The sequence below is a fragment of the Scyliorhinus torazame genome, chromosome 8 (assembly GCF_047496885.1).
Source record: "Scyliorhinus torazame isolate Kashiwa2021f chromosome 8, sScyTor2.1, whole genome shotgun sequence".
NCBI classification, from domain to species: Eukaryota; Metazoa; Chordata; class Chondrichthyes; order Carcharhiniformes; family Scyliorhinidae; genus Scyliorhinus; species Scyliorhinus torazame.
The window spans coordinates 30,980,308-31,000,608 of record NC_092714.1 but is presented as its reverse complement, the minus strand read 5'-3'; the positions used below and the strand labels follow the sequence as shown (position 1 = coordinate 31,000,608).

The 20,301-nt window shown below is 43.6% G+C and overlaps 2 protein-coding genes and 1 pseudogene across 4 annotated transcripts in view; 1 reads left to right on the top strand and 2 right to left on the bottom strand.

Moving 5' to 3' along the window:
• Positions 1-20,301, top strand: part of LOC140427717 (proteasome assembly chaperone 1-like) — a 357,213-nt gene that overhangs the window by 253,815 nt on the left and 83,097 nt on the right. The gene's annotated exons all lie outside the window — the stretch shown is intronic.
• LOC140427609 (bromodomain and WD repeat-containing protein 1-like) overlaps positions 1-20,301 on the bottom strand; it is a 110,346-nt gene that overhangs the window by 15,968 nt on the left and 74,077 nt on the right. Inside the window, 5 exon segments of the mRNA XM_072513017.1 lie at positions 4,011-4,180; positions 5,157-5,309; positions 16,117-16,260; positions 17,306-17,350; positions 17,747-17,825. Coding sequence (XP_072369118.1) covers positions 4,011-4,180; positions 5,157-5,309; positions 16,117-16,260; positions 17,306-17,350; positions 17,747-17,825 — 591 coding nt within the window.
• LOC140427716 (histone H2A-like) lies at positions 7,664-9,342 on the bottom strand (annotated as a pseudogene).

Here is a 20,301-nt window from a genome sequence, read left to right as displayed (position 1 = left end):
TTATAGAATGTGTCCAGGATAATTTCCTGGAACAGTATGTAATGGAACCTACAAGGGAACAAGCGGTCCTAGATCTGGTCCCGTGTAATGAGGCAGGATTGATTAATGATCTCATAGTTCGGGATCCTCTTGGAAGGAGCGACCACAATATGGTGGAATTTAAAATACAGTTGGAGGATGACAAGGTAAAATCAAACACTAGTGTTTTGTGCTTAAACAAAGGCGATTACAATGGGATGAGGGCAGAACTAGCTAAGGTAGGCCGGGAGCAAAGACTTCATGGTGAAGCAGTTGAGGAACAGTGGAGAACCTTCCGAGCGATCTTTCACAGTGTTCAGAAAAGGTTCATACCGACAAAAAAGACGGTAGAAAGGGGAAAAATCGACCGTGGATATCTAAGGAGGTGAGGGAAGAGTATCAAATTGAAGGAAAAATCATACAAAGTGGCAAAAATTAGTGGGAGACTAGAGGACTGGGAAGTCTTTAGGGGACAACAGAAAGCTACTAAAAAAGCCATAAAGAAGAGTAAGGTAGACTATGAAAGTAAACTGGCTCAGAACATAAAAGCAGATAGTAAAAGCTTCTACAAATATATAAGACAAAAAAGAGTGGCTAAGGTAAATATTGGTCCTTTGGAAGATGAGAAGGGAGATTTAATAATAGGAAACGGGGAAATGGCAGAGGAGCTGAACAGGTTGTTTGGGTCAGTCTTCACAGTGGAAGACACAAATAACATGCCAGTGACTGATGGAAATAAAGATATGATAGGTGAGGACCTTGATATGATTGTAATCACTAAGGAGGCAGTATTGGGCAAGCTAATGGGGCTAAAGGTAGATAAGTCTCGAGGCCCTGATGGGATGCATCCCAGAGTGGTAAAAGAGATGGCTAGGGAAATTGTAAACGCACCAGTGATAATTTATCAAAATTCACTAGACTCTGGGGTGGTCCCAGAGGATTGGAAAGTAGCAAATGTGACACCACTGTTTAAAAAAGGAGGTCGGCAGAAAGCGGGTAATTATAGGCCGGTAAGCTTAACTTCAGTTGTAGGGAAAACGCTGGAATCTATCATTAAGGAGGAAATAGCGGGGCACCTGGAGGGAAATTGTCCCATTGGGCAGACGCAGCATGGGTTCACAAAGGGTAGGTCGTGTCTGACTAATTTGGTAGAATTTTTTGTGGACGTTACCAGTGCAGTAGATAACAGGGAGCCAATGGATGTGGTATATCTGGATTTCCAGAAAGCTTTTGACAAGGTGCCACACAAAAGGTTGCTGCATAAACGAAAGATGCATGGCATTGAGGGTAAAGTGGTAGCATGGGTAGAGGATTGGTTAACTAACAGAAAGCAGAGAGTGGGGATAAATGGATGTTTCTCTGGTTGGCAACCTGTAACTAGTGGGGTCCCTCAAGGATCAGTGTTGGGCCCGCAGTTGTTCACAATTTACATAGATGATTTGGAGTTGGGGACCAAGTGCAATGTGGCAAAGTTTGCAGACGACACTAAGATGAGTGGTAAAGCAAAAAGTGCAGAGGATACCGGAAGTCTGCAGAAGGATTTGGATAGGTTAGGTGAATGGGCTAGGGTCTGGCAGATGGAATTCAATGTTGCCAAGTGTGAGGCTATCCATTTTGGGAGGAATAACAGCAGAATGGATTATTATTTAAACGGTAAGATGTTAAAACATGCTGCTGTGCAGAGGGACCTGGGTGTGCTGGTGCACGAGTTGCAAAATGTTGGTGTGCAGGTGCAACAGGTGATTAAGAAGGCTAATCGAGTTTTGTCTTTCATTACTAGAGGGATGGAGTTCAAGACTAGTGAGGTTATGCTGCAATTGTATAAGGTGTTGATGAGGCCACATCTGGAGTATTGTGTTCAGTTTTGGTCTCCTTACCTGAGAAAGGACATATTGGCACTGGAGAGAGTGCAGAGGAGATTCACTAGGTTGATCCCAGAGTTGAGGGGATTAGATTATGACGAGAGGTTGAGTAGACTGGGACTGTACTGGAGTTTAGAAGGATGCGGGGGGATCTTATTGAAACATATAAAATTATGAAGGGAATAGATAGGAAAGATGCGGGCAGGTTGTTTCATCTGGTCGGGAAAGCAGAACTAGGGGGCATAGCCTCAAAATAAGGGGATGTAGATTTAGGACCGAGTTTAGGAGGAACTTCTTCACCCAAAGGGTTGTGAATCTCTGGAATTCCTTGCCCAGTGAAGCAGTTGAGGCTCCTTCTTTAAACGTTTTTAAGAAAAAGATAGATACCTTTCTAAAGAATAAAGGGTTTCGGGGATATGGTGTACGGGCCGGAGAGTGGAGCCGAGTCCACAAAGATCAGCCATGATCTCATTGAATGGCGGAGCAGGCTAGAGGGGCCAGATGGCCTACACCTGTTCCTAGTTCTTAAGTTATGTTATGATTGCCAGTTATGTTCTTGAAATTATAAATGATAACCAAATGGCAGTACCTGTAAGTAATTCACTTTAAAGAATGCAGATCTTCTGGACATAGACACATACATAAAATTTTAAATCCCATTTCCTAAATTCATGTAAATTACATTCTCCAGGCCAGAACTGCATCTCTCTCTATCCATAATGCTAGATATCCATTGTGATATTTCCCTTTTAACGTCACACAGAACTTGTTCCATATTATCAACAGTCTCAGATGTGCAACTTGCTTCGTTTTAAGACTTTTTAAACTTTAATCTCACAATTCTTTTTCATTGCCCATGTATAACTTTATTTACACACTCTTGGTTCTTCCTCTTCCTCCCCCCGCCCCCCAACCGAGGCTGCCAGATTTGTATTTTGCACCAACTTCAACTGTTCCCAATCATTTGGTATAAAATTCCTGCCACAATATGGCATAATTGACATTTGCCTCACAGTTAACAAAAGAATATCCATACTACTCCCAGTGATTGAACTATTGTTTAATTTTTTTTAATGTACAGTCTGAAGATGCAGTTGCTACAAATATGCTTTCAATTATAATGGAACCATTTAATACTGGCATGCCTGACAGTATATGCCTGTTGTTAGATCATTCCACTTAACCACTTGAAACATTAAGGTATCTCTTTTTTTATTGTTAAAGTCCAGGGTTTAGAGAACCCCAAAGTGTATCGAGTTCACCTGACCCTTAACTTTGAATGTATTGAGGTTATGGAGAGTACACAGGCCTGCCTTTCAGGTGTTACTCAACAGAGTTACAGTACTTTTAAATTAAAACAATGTTTATTTATGAAACCAGTTAACACTTTATAAACCCACAGTAAACATCTTAACAACTATCAACACCAATAAATCTCCAAAGTATACAGCACTCTATAGATAATCCTTGATAAATTCCCAAACAACATCCAGAAGACAAAAGACCCTTTTAATACCGCGATCAGGTTTACATTCTCAAATGAGAGCAGTTATCCCTTTGAAATCACCCAAATGAACACTCTTTAGCTTGTAGAGAGATACATGCACATCTGCTGGCTTTCACTGCAGCTCTTCTCTCTGAAAACGAAACTAAAAACTCACTCTGTAGCAGCCTGCTCAAAAACGAAAGCAAAGCAGACAGACAGCCCAGCTCCACCCACATTCTGACAACACACATTTCTTAAAGGTACTCTCACATGACATTATGCACAAGTACTCTTTTGAACATTATCTTTTTAATTCATCTTCTACTGTCCCCACCAAAAGCAGTTTTATTTTTCCTCAAGTTACTTTACATTAAAATAGACCATTAAGGTGCAGATTTGACAGGATGCACCATAAGCTGGTATAACACACTATTTTGTCTAAAATTCTCCAGAGAGGTGAGTTTCTTAATATTGTGTGCAGATTTTCTGACCACAGCTCCATTAACTCTTCCTATCGACAACCTGACCTTGCCGCACAACTAAGGCTGATCCATTGAACTGCAGAGGCTACAATATTAAATTACAATGGCCTTAATTTTAATTGTGATCAGTTTAAAGAAAGATCCACTGTACAAATAACATACCTGGAGGCTCTGCTACTTGACCTGGAGGCTTCAGAACTATGCAGGCGTTTCTTGTATCTTTGTTTGTGTTGACTCCTTTTATTGTAATTTAGAGCTGTTTTATAATCGGAAACAATTGTTCGAATTTGGTCCTCAAAAAATGCAGACAACCTCAGAGTCATGCTGTATATCTATTTTTTTTAGAAAAATGATGGCTGTTAAGAGTATTCTAATATCATAATGTAGCAACATTGTAATGGAATAACTATTACAGATCACTACATAATCAATTCATAATTATCAAATGGTTTTTGTTTCCAATTTTCCCAGATTACTAACAATCAAATTTCATAATTAAGGGCCTAACCCAAGTAGCTATTCTTAATCGGAGTGTTTACATGGAGCATTGGGAGGATATTTGGAAATGTGGAAGAGGGAGTCTGAAAAGAGTAGGATGGACATCACAGTGGAATCCAGTGCCCAGACAACCACAATTTTGTAGGCCATAACTTAATGAACCATCAGCTAGAATCTTGGGAGGAGCAGGACAAGGGAGTGGTGGTGGTTGGGGGGGGGGGGCATGTGGGGAGAGAGAAAAAAAGGATCATGTGGGGTAGAGAGCGAGGGGGGAAATGATCAGGGAGGGGAGACGGAGAGAAAGAATAAATGGCGGCTGAAGAAGGGAGAGAGGTGTGCGAGAGAGAGGCATGTGTGTATGTGTGTGAGAGAGAGAGAGGCACGTGCAAGAGAGAGGCGTGTGTGTGTGAGAGAGCGAGAGAGAGAGAAGCGCGAGAGAGATAAGTGCACACAGTAGCTCATCTCCAAAGGCTTATGTCAGGAGCATGTTGGAAACTTCCTGGCTGGGTGCTGTTTTGTTGGTTGCACAAGGTGCATAGCAGCAACTCACCAAAGTTACTTTGGCAGCGCATACACCCCGGTGACATTTATCAAGGAGTACAAAAGTAGCATTGCCATGGCATTACTGGGGCAAAACCTTGGATTTGTGTTATGGAATAACATGGATGATGGATTTTCAGCCATTTTACAAGTCCCAATTTTTATTTCCACCGACTTCAAAAGCACATCCAAGTTAACATGTGTCCGAAAAAGAATGAACATTTTACCACATAATTTATTATTAGTCGCGAAGTGTCTGATTCAGATTACCTTCGATTTTTTATTTGGGGAATAAGCTTTAGCATTGCTGAAGATTAATCGCACATCTTTGCAAAGTTCGATAGGACTTTCATAATTTTCCATTTCTATTGCTTCTTTTATAGTTGCCAAGTCCATCGGAGTGTGTATAATATTCCTGTAATCCTAGATATGACCACAAATAATCAAAAACAAGCACTGAAAATGAAATGCCTAAAAATTTACTTTGCTCAAAACCTAATACTCACTCTCTCCATGAGTAGAATAAAGTTCCATGATATTTCCATAACCCAATTGAAATCTTTCATGCCCATTTTTTCTTTCAAATAGATTATGAACTCGGTTTATTGTAGCTTTACATAAACATTGGAACCTTACATTGTATGCCAGTTATTCAATAACTTCAATTTCTTGCCCGGCAACCTGGTTTTGTAGAATTTTATGAAAAATGTTTATTGGATCACGAGTCTATTTACCTGCTCTGGATTCTAGACATCTGATGCAAACGATCAGAGAAGGGTAGGAAGTGGACTTAGGAAAACATTGGAATTCTAAACCACGCCCCACCCTAAAGTCAGAGAAGTCTCATCCGTATCTTTACAAAATTCTATGACTTTCCCAGGTTTTCCATGACCAACGGGAACACTGATGAAAACTTCATCTAACAATTCTATTTTTTATTATTATAAATTTAGAGTATGGAATTATTTTCTTCAAATTATGGGGCAATTTAGTGTGGCCAATCCACCTTACCTGCAAATCTTTGGATTGTGGGGGTGAAACCCACGCAGACACAGGGAGAATGTGCAAACTCCACACGGACAGTGACCCGGGGCCGAGATCATACCCAGGTCCTCAGCGTCGTAGGCAACAGTGCTAACCACTGCACCACCTTACTTAACAAATCTAATTCTTCAAGAAATTTACATATTAAAAACAAGCTTATTTTACAGATGTGTTTCAGATTTTTATATATTGTGGGACTTCCTGTGATGGCGATGTGCCAAGCGGACGCACACGCGGTCCCGATGGGGCTCTCAGTTTTCGGCTCTTTCCGTCTGATGTACAAGCTTTTGTTTTAAAGAATAGAATCATTTAGTATAGGGCCTCCTTCTTACTATGTCCAGTACAAGCAGCTCCAAACAGAAGTTGGGCAAGGGAACATCGACGGAGTCTGGCGCACTTCGAGCCCCAGCAGTGGAAAACAATGCAGTGGCAGCTTCTGCTGAGGCTGGGGCTCCTCAATGGACAACCAAGAAATCGTTAGCTTTCTGTTGGATGAATATAGGAAGCAGCAACAGGCGATGACCAAGGATCAAAGAAGACAATGGAGGGGTCTTTGTCCCAATCCAGGCGACAATTGAGAAGTTGGACCAGCGGATGGAGGTACATGGAGACGATTCAACGCTCTCCAACCATAATGATCTGATGGCCTCATTGGAGGCAGAGCGGAGGGCGCTTAAGGTCAAGAACCGCTCCAGACTGCAAAACTTAAGGATCGACGAGCTGCTGGAGAGCTCAAAATCCATGGACTATACGTCCAAGATGTTCAGAAAGTTGGTGGGGGGAAAAGGGTCATTACGACTCCTCCAGAGTTGGAATTTGCCTATAGATCACTTCGGCCAAGTCCAGATTGGGGGACCCATCTCAGGTCGTCATAGACTGGTTCCATCTTTACCTGGACAAGGAGTGGGTCCAGAGGTGAGCGAAAGACCATCAGGATTGTAGATGGGAGCGTCATGCCAACAGGACATATCAAGATCTTCGGACAGAGCTGGTGAGAAGACGTGCGGCATTTAATGAGGCCAAAGCTGCGCTGTTCAAGAACAACGTGAGGTATGGTGTGGTGTACCCGACTAGTCTTCGGGTAATCTTCAAGGCCAGAGACTATTATTTTGACGCATCAGAAGATGTGAACAAATTCGTCAGGAACCACACCGAGAGATGAACTAAAGTAATTGAGGACTATGGAGTTTGTTGTTTGCGTGTAGCTAGGTTCATCTGTTCTTGTATTTGATAGAGGATTTTTGTAATGTGGGGGAGGATTTAGAATGTTGCTTGGGCTTGTCGGTAGGTGTTTGTAAGGGGCAGAGTTGGGGATAATATTTTGTGCTGTTGAGCATTGTTTTTTGGGGAGGGGGACTGGGTATTGTTTCCTTTTCCTCTAGGGTTCTGTATTAAAGTTTGGTTTGAAGAGGGGGTTGTTCATTAATTTATTGTTGTGTTGGCTTTGATCTTTGCCCTGTGTGGGGGTCACCCTGCTAGTGGTATAGCAAATTCACGGGAGCAGAGAAGGGTGGGGGGGGGGGGGGAATGTCTGCAGCTTGTTACCATGTGGATTCTTTTTTTATTTTTTATAATTGTACGGTGAGGAGGAGACCAACGACGATTCCTTCATGGGGGGTGTTGCTGCCACCTTGAGTGGACCTGGAGCTGCCGCAGATTGAGGCATTGCGGGAATGCCTCACGTGATGGATGTGGCTGATCCTATGTTAGGATAACCTGGAGTGTGAGGGGAGAACCCGGGTGTTTGGCCACTTGAGAAGTTTGAAGTATGATTTATTTATTAAAAATTTTTTATTTTTAACAGATGACCCATTTAAGAATTAAGGATCAAGCAAGGTTGCGGAAGGGATGGGTGGGGCATGTATACCACCCTTGTTTGGATTGTAGGTTGTGGGGGTTCACGGTGTTAATTAACAGGGCACGGAGGGTTGTGGCGTTAATTAATAAGAGGATGGTTTTCTTGGCGGACAATATACTAGCGGACCCAGGAGGGAGGTGTGTAATAGGCATGTGCGCTAGTGGTGCTGGTCAACGTGTATACACTAATTTGGGATGACACAGCTTTTATTAACAAAGTGTTAATTAACAACTAGATTCTCATTAGCTAATCATGGGGGCAGACTTTAAATGTGTTTTCGATCCGAGCCTGTATACGTCGAGTTACAAGTCCCGGAGTCCATCATTAGTGGCGAAAGTACTCGATTGCAGCGACTCCAGAATTACTAGCAAACAGAAAGTTGCAAATGGAGTTTGCGTTGTTGACAATAGGGAAAGCGGTGTCCCAGCTGCATCACTCGAGGGATACTTTCTGTGAATATGGGGAGAAGGACAACCATCTGTTGGTTCACCAGTTGAGGCGGCAGGCAGTTTCCTGGGAAATAATACAGGTCAGGGACTCTGTTGGCGGGATTCTTTCTGCCCCAGGGAAGGTGAATGAGGTGTTTGACGCTTTCTATCGTGGGTTTTGTGAATCACAGCTTAAGTTGGGGGCTCAATGAGACAATATTTGGACTGATTGACCTTCCCAGAGGTGGAGCAGGTGAAAAGGCAAGTTAGAGGCGCTGGAAGGGATCATGTGTTGTATTAGACTAATGCAGATGGGTACGGCGCTGGGACTTGATGGGTTCCCCACTGAATTCTATAAACCGTTTACTGGACAGCTGGTCCCGCTTTTGCTAGATATGTTCAATGACTATATATCTCGAAGGGCGTGGCCACCCATGCTGACGTAGGCATCAATTTCCTTGATCCTGAAGATGGACAAGGATTTTTTTCTGTCACTCCCTCCCCCGCCTGCTCAGGCGTAAACCTTGCTGGGGTGCCTGGTCTTCTTGGGCAGCAGCACGGCCTGGATGTTGGGCAGGATACTGCCCTGGGCAATGGTTATCCCACCCAGCAGCTTGTTGAGCTCCTCGTCATAGAGGATGGTGAGCTGCAGGTGGCGGGGGATGATGCGGGTCTTCTTGTTGTCCCGGGCCGCGTTCCGGCCAGCTCGAGGATCTCGGCGGTCAGGTATTCCAGCACGGTGGCCAGATAGACCAGCGCGCCGGCACCCACCCCTCAGCGTAGTGGCCCGAGCGCAGCAGCCGGTGGATGCAGCCTACGGGGAACTGCAGGCCGGTCCGGAAGGAGCGGGTCTTGGCTCGCCCTTTGCCTCCGTTTTTATGTCGACCCGACATCATTCAGGGTTCAAACAAATCATATCTGCCTGTCCCGTTATTAAATGGTGAGGTAAGAACCCTGTTTACCGGAGATGATTTCAGAGGAGCAGACTGGATTTGTGAAGGGCTGGCAGTTGTCAGCCAATATCAAGAGGTGTTAAATGTGTTCTTGCCCTCCTCCGAGAGCAAACCAGAGGTGATCATTTCGATGGATGTGGAGAAGGCATTTGACAGGGTTGAGTGGAGATATCTCTGAAATTTTGGCACGCTTTGGTTTTATAACTAAATTTGTGCCATGGATTAAGCTTTTATACAGGGCCCCCTCCGCATGTGTACATACTAATGCCCTGAGTTTGGGTTATTTCTAATGGGCTGGAGTACAAGACAGGGGTACCTGTTGTCTCCATTGCTGTGCACATTAGCAATCGAGCCACTGGCCATTGCATTGTGGTCGTCTACCGGGTGAAGGAGCACAGAATACAGAGGGAGAGCATTGGGTGTTCTTATATGCGGATGATCTGTTACTACATATTACGGACTCTCTCTCCAATGTTGGGAAGACAATGAAGCTGCTGAGGAGGTTTGGCTCCTTTTCAGGGTATAAGTTGAATCTAAGAGTGAAGTTTTTCAGGTGTCCCCACGGGAAGAACCTGCAGACTCCACACAGACAGTGATCCAAGTCGGGAACCGAGCCCAGGTCCCTGGCTGGCACTGTGAAGCAACCGTGCTCACCACTGTTCTACCATGCTGCCCATTGTGTAAGGGGTCTAATCTTGAGGGCTCTGGTTAGAGTGTCACTTCCTTTCTCCCCGGCAAGATTCTCTTCTAATCCGGTGGTGATAGCAACCTTGTGGATTTGGGTCAATTTAGACAGCATTAGAAGTTGGGTTCCATGTTTCTTTTGGCTACGATTTGTAGGAAGTGTAGGTTTGTGCAGCTTGGTTTAGACTCATCTTTTAAGGCATGGGAGAAGGGTAGGCTGCAGAGATTTAGAGATGATTTTGGGGAGTAGGTTTGCCAGCCTAGATGAGCGGCAGGAGAATATAGAACAGTACAACACAGTACAGGCCCTTCGGCCCACGATGTTGTGCCGACCATTTATTCTAATCTAGGATCATCCTAACCTACATCCCTTCAATTTACTGCTGTCCGTGTGCCTGTCCAAGAGTTGCTTAAATGACCATAATGACTGACTCCACCACCTCTGCTGGCAGTGCATTCCACGCACCCACCACTATGTGTAAAGAACCTACCTCTGGCATCTCCCCTATACCTTCCTCCAATCACCTTAAAATTATGTCCCCTTGTGACAGCCATTTCCACCCCGGGGAAAAGTCTCTGGCTATCCACACTTCTCATCACCTCGTACACCTCGATCACGTCACCTCTCTTCCTTCTTTGCTCCAGTGAGAAAAGCACTAGCTCCCTCAACCTTTCTTCATAAGACATGCCCTCCAATCCAGGCAGCATCCTGGTAAATCTCCTCTGCACCCTCTCCAAAGCATCCACATCCTTCCTATGAGGCGACCAGAACTGGACACAATATTCAGGGTTTTATAAAGCTGCAGCAAAATCTTGCAGCTCCGAAAATCAATACCCGCTTTTTTTTAAAAAAAAAGAAAATATTTTGTTGAGGCATTTATAGTTGTAACATTCTAAACAGAGACATCCAACACAGAAAAAGCCCCAAATAGCACACCCAACTCCCCCCATCCCTAAACCCTAACTATCCAGACATGAGATTCCCTGTCCTTATTCGTCACTTCCATGCCTCCTCTTTCTCTCTCCCCCCCACCCCCCGCTGATGGTCAATTTTCCTTGAAGAAGTCGATGAACAGCTGCCACCTCCAAGTGAACCCCTGTAGTGAACCCCTTAAGGCGAACTTAATTTTCTCTAGCCTAAGAAACCCTGCCATGTCACTGACCCAAACCCCCGACTTTGGGGGCTCGGAGTCCCTCCATCCCAGCAAAATCTGTCTGCGGGCCACCAGGGAGGCAAAGGCCAACACGTTGGCCCCTCTTTTCCCCCCCCGGGCTCCCGGATCTTCCGACACTCCAACTACTGCCATCTCTGGACTCGAGTCACCCTCCCTTCCAGGATCTCCGACATGACATCTGAGAATCCCTGCCAGAATCCCCTCATCCTCGGACACAACCAAAACATATGTATGTGGTTCGCAGGACTTCCCCACACTGCCCACACCTGTCCCCCAGCTCCTCAAAAAACCTACTCATCCGGGCCACAGTCACATTAGCTCTGTGGACCACCTTGAAATGGATCAGGCTAAGCCTGGCACACAATGAGGATGTGTTGACTCTCCTCAGGGCCTTCTCCCATAACTCGACTTCCAACTCCCCTCCCAGCTCTTCCTCCCACTTCCTCTTCACCTCTCCAATTGGAACCCCTTCGCACTCCATCAGTTCCTTGTATAGCTTCAAGACCCTCCCCTCCCCAACCCCTGTTTTAGACAACACCTTATCCTGTAGTCCCCTTAGTGGGAGGCGAGGGAAGCTCAGGACATGCCTACGAACGAAATCCCGCACTTGCAGGTACCGGAACCCGTTCACACCCAGCAACTCAAGCTCGGGAAACTCTCCTCAATGAAGAGATCCCCAAATCTCTCAATCCCTGCCTGCTGCCACCTCCTGAAGCCCCCAACCAGCCCCTCCGGAGCGAACCGGTAATTGTCACAGATCGGTGACCACACTAATGCCTCCTCCAGTCTCATGTGCTGCCTCCATTGCCCCCACACTCTCCGGGATGCCACTACCACTGGGCTTGTGGAGTACCGTGCCGGCGAGAACGGCAGAGGTGCCGTTAATAAAGCCTTCAGACTCGTGCCATTGCAAGATGACGCCTCCACTCGCACCCACACCGACCCCTCCCCCGCTACACATTTCCTAACCATCGATATATTAGCCGCCCAGTAGTAATTAATAGAGTTCGGAAGGGCCAAGCCTCCCTCCCCCCGCCCCCGTTCAGGAAGGACCTTCTTCACCCTCGAGGATCTCCCGGTCCATATAAAACCCGAGATCGCCACATTCATCTTCGTAGTTTCAAGTACTGTCACTCAGCGTCTTCTTTCGGCCAGCCAATTCTGTATCCAGACAGCCAAATTTCCCTGTATCCCATGCCCCCTAACTTTCTGAATGAGCCTACCATGGGGTATCTTATCAAATGCCTTACTGAAATCTATATACACCACATCCACTGTCAGACCTTCATCAATGTGTCTCGTCACATCCTCGAAGAATTTATCGAGGCTTGTGAGGCATGACCTGCCCCTCACAAAGCCATGCTAACTATCTTTAATCAAACTATGTTTTTCTAAATAATCATAAATCCGATCTCTTGGGATCCTATCCAGTATTTTGCTCACCACAGACGTAAGACTGATGGGTCTGTAATTCCCAGGGATTTCCCTATTCCCTTTCTTGAACAGAGGAACACCATTCGCCTCCATCCAATCTTCCGGTACTACTCCAGTGGAGTAAAGATCATCGGCAACGGCGCAGCAATCTCCTCCCTCGCTTCCCGTAGTAACCTTGGGTATATCCCGTCTGGCCCAGGGGACTCATCTATCCTGATGCTTTTTCAATTTCCAGCACATCCTCCTCCTTAATATCAACCTGTTCAAGCCTATTAACCTGGTTCACGCTGTTCTCACGAGCAACAAGGTCCCTCTCTCTAGTGAATACTTAAGCAAAATATTCATTTAGGGCCTCCCCCTACATCCTTAGACTCTAGGCACAAGTTCCCTCCACTATCCCTGATCTCACTTTGATCATCCACTTATTTCTCACATTGATCACCCTCTTATTTCTCACAAGTGTAGAACACCTTGGGGTTTTCCCTAATCCTTTCCCTAATGCCAGGGCTTTTTCATGCCCCCTTCTAGTTCTCCTAAGTCCATTTTTGAGTTCTTTCCTGGCTACTTTGTAACCCTCGAGAGCAGTGCCAGATTCTTGGTTCCTCAACCTTATATAAGCTTCCTTCTTCCTCTTGACTAGAAGCTCCACTTCTCTTGTCCAAGGCTCCTTCCCCTTACCATTACTTCCTTGTCTCAGTGGGACAAAACTTTCCAGCACTCCTAGCTAGTGCTCCTTAAACAACCCCCACATTACTGTTGTGCATTTCCAAGAACATCTGTTCCCAATTTATGCTCCTCAGCTCCCGTCTAATAGCAGTATAATTTCCCCACCCCCAATTAAATACCTTCCCATACTATCTGTCCCTACCCCTCTCCATGATTATGGTAAAGGTCAAGGAGTTGTGGTCACTGTCACTGAAATGCTCTCCCACTGAGACATGTGACATCCAGCCTGGTTCGTTGCCAAGCACCAAATCCAATATGGCCTCCCTCCAGTCGGCCTATCTACGTATTGAGACAGGAATCCTTCCTGGACACACCGGACAAACTCTGCTCCATCCAAGCCATTTGCACGAAGGAGGTTCCAGCCAATATGAGGGAAGTTGAAGTCACCCATGACAAGAACTTTGTTACTTCTGCACCTTTCCAAGATCTGCCGCCCAATCTGTTCCTTCATCTCTCTGCTGCTATTGGGGGATCTATAGAAAACTCCCAATAAAGTGACTGATCCGTTCTTGTTTCTGCCTTCCACCCATACTGACTCAGTAGACAACCCCCCCTTGACTACCTCCTTTTCTGCAGCTGTGATGCACTCCCTAATTAACAGTGCAACTCCCCCTCCTCTTTTACCTCACTTCCTATTCTTCTTAAAACATTTAAACCCCAAAACATCTAACAACCATTCCTGCCCCTGTGAAATCCATGTCTCCTTAATGACCACAACATCATAGCTCCAAGTACTGATCCAGTTTCAGCTGTATTTAGGTACTTGCAGGTGAGAGTTTTTGCACAAGGAACTCTCTTCATTTCCTCTGGTGCTGTCACCCTTGCTTATGGACAGAGTATTGGCAATGGGTGAACTAGTGGATGGCAAGATATGGGAGGTTTATGGGCAGTTGATGGTGATAAAGGAGGCTTCACTAGAGAAGGTAAAGAGGAAGCTGGAGGAAGATTTGGGCTTTGACCTGGAAGGGAAGGGGAGAATGTGGAATGAGGCTCTGCATAGGATCAACTTCACATCCTCGTGTGCGAGGTTAAGTCTGATCCAGTTTAAGGTGACTCGGGCGCCTATATGTGAGTTCTTCCCAAGGGTGGAGGACAGGTGTGAGTGGTCTTCCCGGGGACCGGCGAATCACGTGCACCCATTTTGGTCCCGCCCTGAGCTCGTCAGCTTCTGGGACTCCTTTTCTGATACGTTATCAGGGATTTTGGGCGTTCAGTTGGAGCCATGTCCGTTGATGGCCAACTTTAGAGTGTCGAACTCACTGGAGCTGCTGACGAGGATGGAGTGGGATGTCTTAGCCTTCGCCTCGCCAATAGCCCGGAGGAGAGTTCTGTTTGGTTGGAGGTCCCGCCCAAGTCCTCAGATTGGTTGGGGGATTTGATGGAATTTCTACAACTGGAGAATATTACATATACCCGGAGGGGATCACTGAGATGGCAGTCGTTGATCTTTTTTAGGGAGCTGGTTACCGTCAGACGTAAGGGGGAGGAGAACGGGTTTGTTGTCTTAGTTGGATTAAGGTTTTGCAAAGGTTTAATTTCTTTACTGGGGGGGGGGGGGGGGGGGGGGGGGGTAGGGAGGTCAGGATGGGTGTGGTTTAAGGATAGGATGGGGTTGCATTGTTGGTGGGTTTTGTTTGTTGTAATCAAAATTTTGCTTGAATAAAATATATATTTTTAAAAGTTTATATATTGTGCAATAACATGTCTGGCTGATCAGCAGAAGAAATCTTACCATATCCAGTAGCCATGTGTAGCAAAATAATTCAAAATTATAACACTTGCAAAACTTGATGCTTAAAATATATTTTTCTCAAACACCTTTTAAAAACAAATTTCACTGTAAATTACATTTATGTTCAGTTTAGAAATATTTTAAAATGTGAATTTCAAGCAAAAAAAAAAAAGTTATTTTCAAAGACAAAATACATTTTTACTGCTTCTAAAGAACCTTTCAGTGGGGAACACTAACCTATCTTTTCTGTTATGAATGCTAACAGAACTTGGGCTTGTTGCGCAATGTCGCACGTCCAGATCAGAAGGTTGCGTGTTCAAATCACGTCAGGCTCACGGAGATTTCCTGCAGCTGGTTCCATGATTGCTAACAGAATAACTTTGCATTCCCTTCTCTTTAAATCAGTTTTCTAGTTTTTCCATACATTTAATTTTTGTTTTCCTCATTAGGAAACGTGAGAAATACTACATATATAGCTGACTAATCATTATCTTCAGCTGAAAGGAGTGCAGAGAAACCAATTTCAAATCCAAAGAAACGTACGCAATTTTTAACCAAAGTTGACAAGTCAGTCAAGTAATTTCAGAATATATTTAAATTCCAAGAATTTGAATAGCAACTGAATAGCTTATGAACTTTGTGCAGTTATTTTACCATTGCTAGATGCTACCTTGTATTATTTATACGCAATAAATGTTTAAAAGCACTCTGGCCTCTCAGGGGCTGGTTTAGCACAGGGCTAAAGAGCTGGCTTTTAAAGCAGACCAAGGCAGGCCCGCAGCACGGTTCAATTCCCGTACCAGCCTCCCCAAACAGGCGCCGGAATGTGGCGACTAGGGGCTTTTCACAGTAACTTTATTTGAAGCCTAATTGTGACAATAAGCGATTTTCATTTTTCAAAATTTTCATTTTTAATTTCAGGAAAAGAATCAAAACACTGCAGGGACAGTAAACCTAAAGAGTTTCAAAGCGATAGAACAAGTCAGAATGTCAGGCTTTCCTGGTACCTAAACATATTACCCCTTTGGTAACAGGTTCAGCACTCGGCTACCAGAGGTGATACATTAATACAATGTTTTCCTGACATAATTTTCCTCCTTAAAACAAACTTGGCTTGAGACATTTACTATATTAACCATGATATGGAATGATAAGGCTTCAACTAGTTTTCAAGAAAACAGTCCGAATTAACCTACTGGGTATTCAGCAAGGTCCACAGGCTGCCTGAAAGGTTCAGAATCTTCACACTGAAACAGAATTTCCAACAGTTCTTTACACTGAGTTTTCCATATGCTGATATCATAGCTCAGGTTCCGTCCCAATTGGTGCCTTACATGGTTCTTCATACAGGAACAAAATAGAAAAATAGAACAAAATCGATGAGTTTGCATTGTAAAAACATGTATTACAAGTCACTAACAGCAAAACTAAATAATCAATCCAGCAATATCTTGTGCCAAGACTCCATTTTTAAACACAGATGTTCAGACGAATAGCAACTTGAAGGATTAAAATATATTACAAATGAATACAGAACTGACATTATTCATAAAGAAAATTGTTAAGAAGCTATGATGCAGATGGATCATACAACAGTCTCTGTATTCCAGAGCCATTACCGATGCATTCAATTGACACTATTTGGAAATAGCAAAATGTTTCAAAGTTTAGGAAGAAAAAAAAATTATTTACTGAGGGGAGCTCATTAGGACTCAGGAGTCAAGGAATTTAGTTATTGAACTACAAATTAGTCTCCAGTCGAACATTAGGCCAAAAGACCATTAGACATAGGAGCAGAATTGGGCCATTTGGCCCATCGAGTCTGCTCCACCATTCAATCATGGCTGATATGCTTCTCATCCCCATTCTCATGCCTTCTCCCCATAATCCCTGATCCCCTTATTAATCAAAAACTTATCCATCTATGTCTTAAAGTATCATGTCTATTTAACTGGCAAAGTCAGTTCAATACCACAACTCTTGAGAACCTAAGATCTTCCTTAAATTAATAAGAGTCAAGAGAACTGCAAAAAAATTAAGACCTATAAAATGTACATTTTCTTTTGCAAGTTAATACTTCCATTTTCCCTGTTTCGTTCATAGTTATCTAATGACGTTTAGCAACATGGATTGTGCGCAATGTCAATCATTAATGGTTGCAAGTTTTTTCCCTTTTCTGGTTTGTGTCCAAAAATAAATTAGAATATTGTTAGCACAGAGCACCAGCTACTGGCACAATGAAAAGCAGCAAGTTCTGCGCACTGTGGGGTCAGGACAGCAACATGTTGAAGTGGGAATGTCATTGTGGCAGCCCTATGCACCAAACTTAGGGCTAGGCCAATAACCATACAATATTTTTGCCAGTGGTACATTTATGCTACTCACTCTTCTAGCAGTAGATGTTCCTGCAACAACAGCCTCATCATCTTCCTAAAATCAAATAACATATAGGTTGAAGTACAATAATTTATTCATAAAAGAATTTTACAATATTCAGTTCTATGTTTACAGAATAGAATCAGTTAAGCTAACAGTATCACCATTTACTGGTAAGCCTTAAAATTTTTTTTTATTATTTTTTTAATAAAAAGAGTATCCAATTAATTTTTCCAATGAAGGGGCAATTTAACGTGGCCAATCCACCTACCCTGCACATCATTGGGTGTGGGGGGAAACCCACGCAAACACGGGGAGAATGTGCAAACTCCACACGGACAGTGATCCAGAGCCAGAATCGAACCTGGGACTTCGGTGCATGAGGCAGCAGTGCTAACCACTGCGACACCGTGCTGCCCTCCAGGTAAGCCTTTTGATTAGCTTCAGTACCTCATCATCTTCTTGAGAGTCCAGTGAACAGTTCTCCATTGTACTCAAAATCTCGAAAAAATCAATACAGTCTTTGTTCCTGGAATTAAATACAATGTGTTTGTAAATACGAAAATGTAACACCGTTGAAAAGTAACACGTTAAACTTCAAATCATCAGTAATCTTTCATTTTGGTTAATAATGTACTACGCGGAAAAGCAAAAGTGTACAGAATTTGTTGCGCAACTTGGCTCGGAGTTGAATATTGTAGAACGTTATCCACCATATGCTGTGTTTATAATATTTACAATTATTCCATGTCCACAACCCTCAAATATTTCTGTGCTCCTCCAGTTCGAAACGTCGATTTTTATGGTTTCATCATTGGTGGCAGCACTTCAGCTTTCGAGGCCCCAAGCTTCGGAATTCCCTTCGGACATCTCTCTACTTCTCTATCTGCTTCGCAGACACTCTGTAAAACCTAGATCTTTGCTTTTGGTCGACTATCCCAATACCCCCTTTATGTGGTTTTGTGTCAAATTTTGTTCGACAACACTCATGCAAAGCAAACTGGGTCAATTTACTACATAAAGACACAATATAAATACAAATTTGTTTTTAATGCTAAACCAAGGCCCCATTTGTCCATTCTGATAACTTGGGTAAATGTCAAAACCCCAAGCCAGTGTGAAAAAAGTAGTGTTCGGCTAACTAGAACAGAGGGTGCCGGATAAATTCAGGTCTGCTAGCATCTTTTTGGATAAAAGTCTGCATCTATTAGTGTTCTCCTAATATTTTGCCACAACCAAAAATGATGTTTTATGTGGAACATTGCTGTCCACATAATAATCACTGCAATGTAATATATCACATGCTTTGAGTCATTTCAATAGATGAATTACCAAATAAAGTACTTTAACTAATTTCATTATTCCAGCCAATTCCCAGCATTTTGAATGTTTCATCTCAGCAGCACCATTTACATAAAAATGCTAAAATTATGAAAAGCCACCTAAACTGAGACTGGGATGAAAACAGCTGAGATCTGGATAGTCAGAGAATCATGCAGTGTCGGGAAGTGATACGGAAGGAAAGTATAAAAAATACTAAAGGTGAATATTAAAATATTCAACAGTGTGTCGTTTAAATTGTGATTTGTTTATCAAGATGAAGGATAAGAATACTTTCTTGTTCAAAAAAAATGTACTTTTGGCATAATCTGTCAGCCCTAAATAAGTCCTGGGTTTTATTGCTCTGTTCCTGTAATGTGCATTAGCTCCAGCCTTCAAATGTCCCTCTTTGATCATTTTCTCGCAGCAGCCTTTTTCAAAGCAAGTGAGACTGCCAATTGAGAGCAAATCTGTACTGTAAAACCACAGTCATTGATAACTGCATTGAGACACCCCATATCATTTGCAGCAGGTCCACATTGCTGGAGGAGACTTTTCTCCATTCAATCCAGGTTTCATTCGAACATAAATTCCAGTCATGAAAGGGCCAATCTTTGCATAACCCAAATGCTAAAGTTTAAAATTAATAAATTTAACACTATTATTGCACTATTTACATATGAATTCTTGTACTGGATGAGCTGACAAACAATGTATGAGCCTTAGTGAAAATTTTAGTTGGACGTCTTCAATAAAGCAATATCGTAGGCAGGAAAAGTGACAATTGGTGACAGTGAAAATTTCAAGCCTCTGAAATGGTTGAAATAGAATTTAGAACATAGAACATTACAGCGCAGTACAGGCCCTTCAGCCCTCGATGTCGCGCCGACCTGTGAAACCACTAAAGCCCATTTACACTATTCCCTTATCGTCCATATGTCTATCCAATGACCATTTGAATACCCTTAGTGTTGGCGAGTCCACTACTGTTGCAGGCAGGGCATTCCACACCCTCACTACTCTCTGAATAAAGAACCTACCTCTGACATCTGTTTTATATCTATCTCCCCTCAATTTAAAGCTACGTCCCCTCGTACTAGACGTCACCATCCGAGGAAAAAGGCTCTCACTGTCCACCCTATCCAATCCTCTGTTCATCTTGTATGCCTCAATTAAGTCACCTCTTAACCTTCTTCTCTCTAACGAAAACAGCCTCAAGTCCCTCAGCCTTTCCTCATAAGATCTTCCCTCCATACCAGGCAACATTCTGGTAAATCCCCTCTGCACCCTTTCCAATGCTTCCACATCCTTCCTATAATGCGGTGACCAGAATTGCACGCAATACTCTAAATGTGGCCGCACCAGAGCTTTGTACAGCTGCAACATGACCTCATGGCTCCGAAACTCAATCCCTCTACCAATAAAAGCTAACACACCGTACGCCTTCTTAACAACCCTCACAACCGGATGGCAACTTTCAGGGATCTATGTACATGGACACCGAGATCTCTCTGCTCATCCACACTGCCAAGAATCTTACCATTAGCCCAGTACTCTGTCTTCCTGCTAATAAATAAGGGATCTGCTGCTTTTTCTGAAACATTTTTATGAAAGTCAAGTGGAGAGAAGGTTTGGGTAGATTCGAATTGCCAATAGAAACTCACTAGTTTGTGTTAATTTCCACT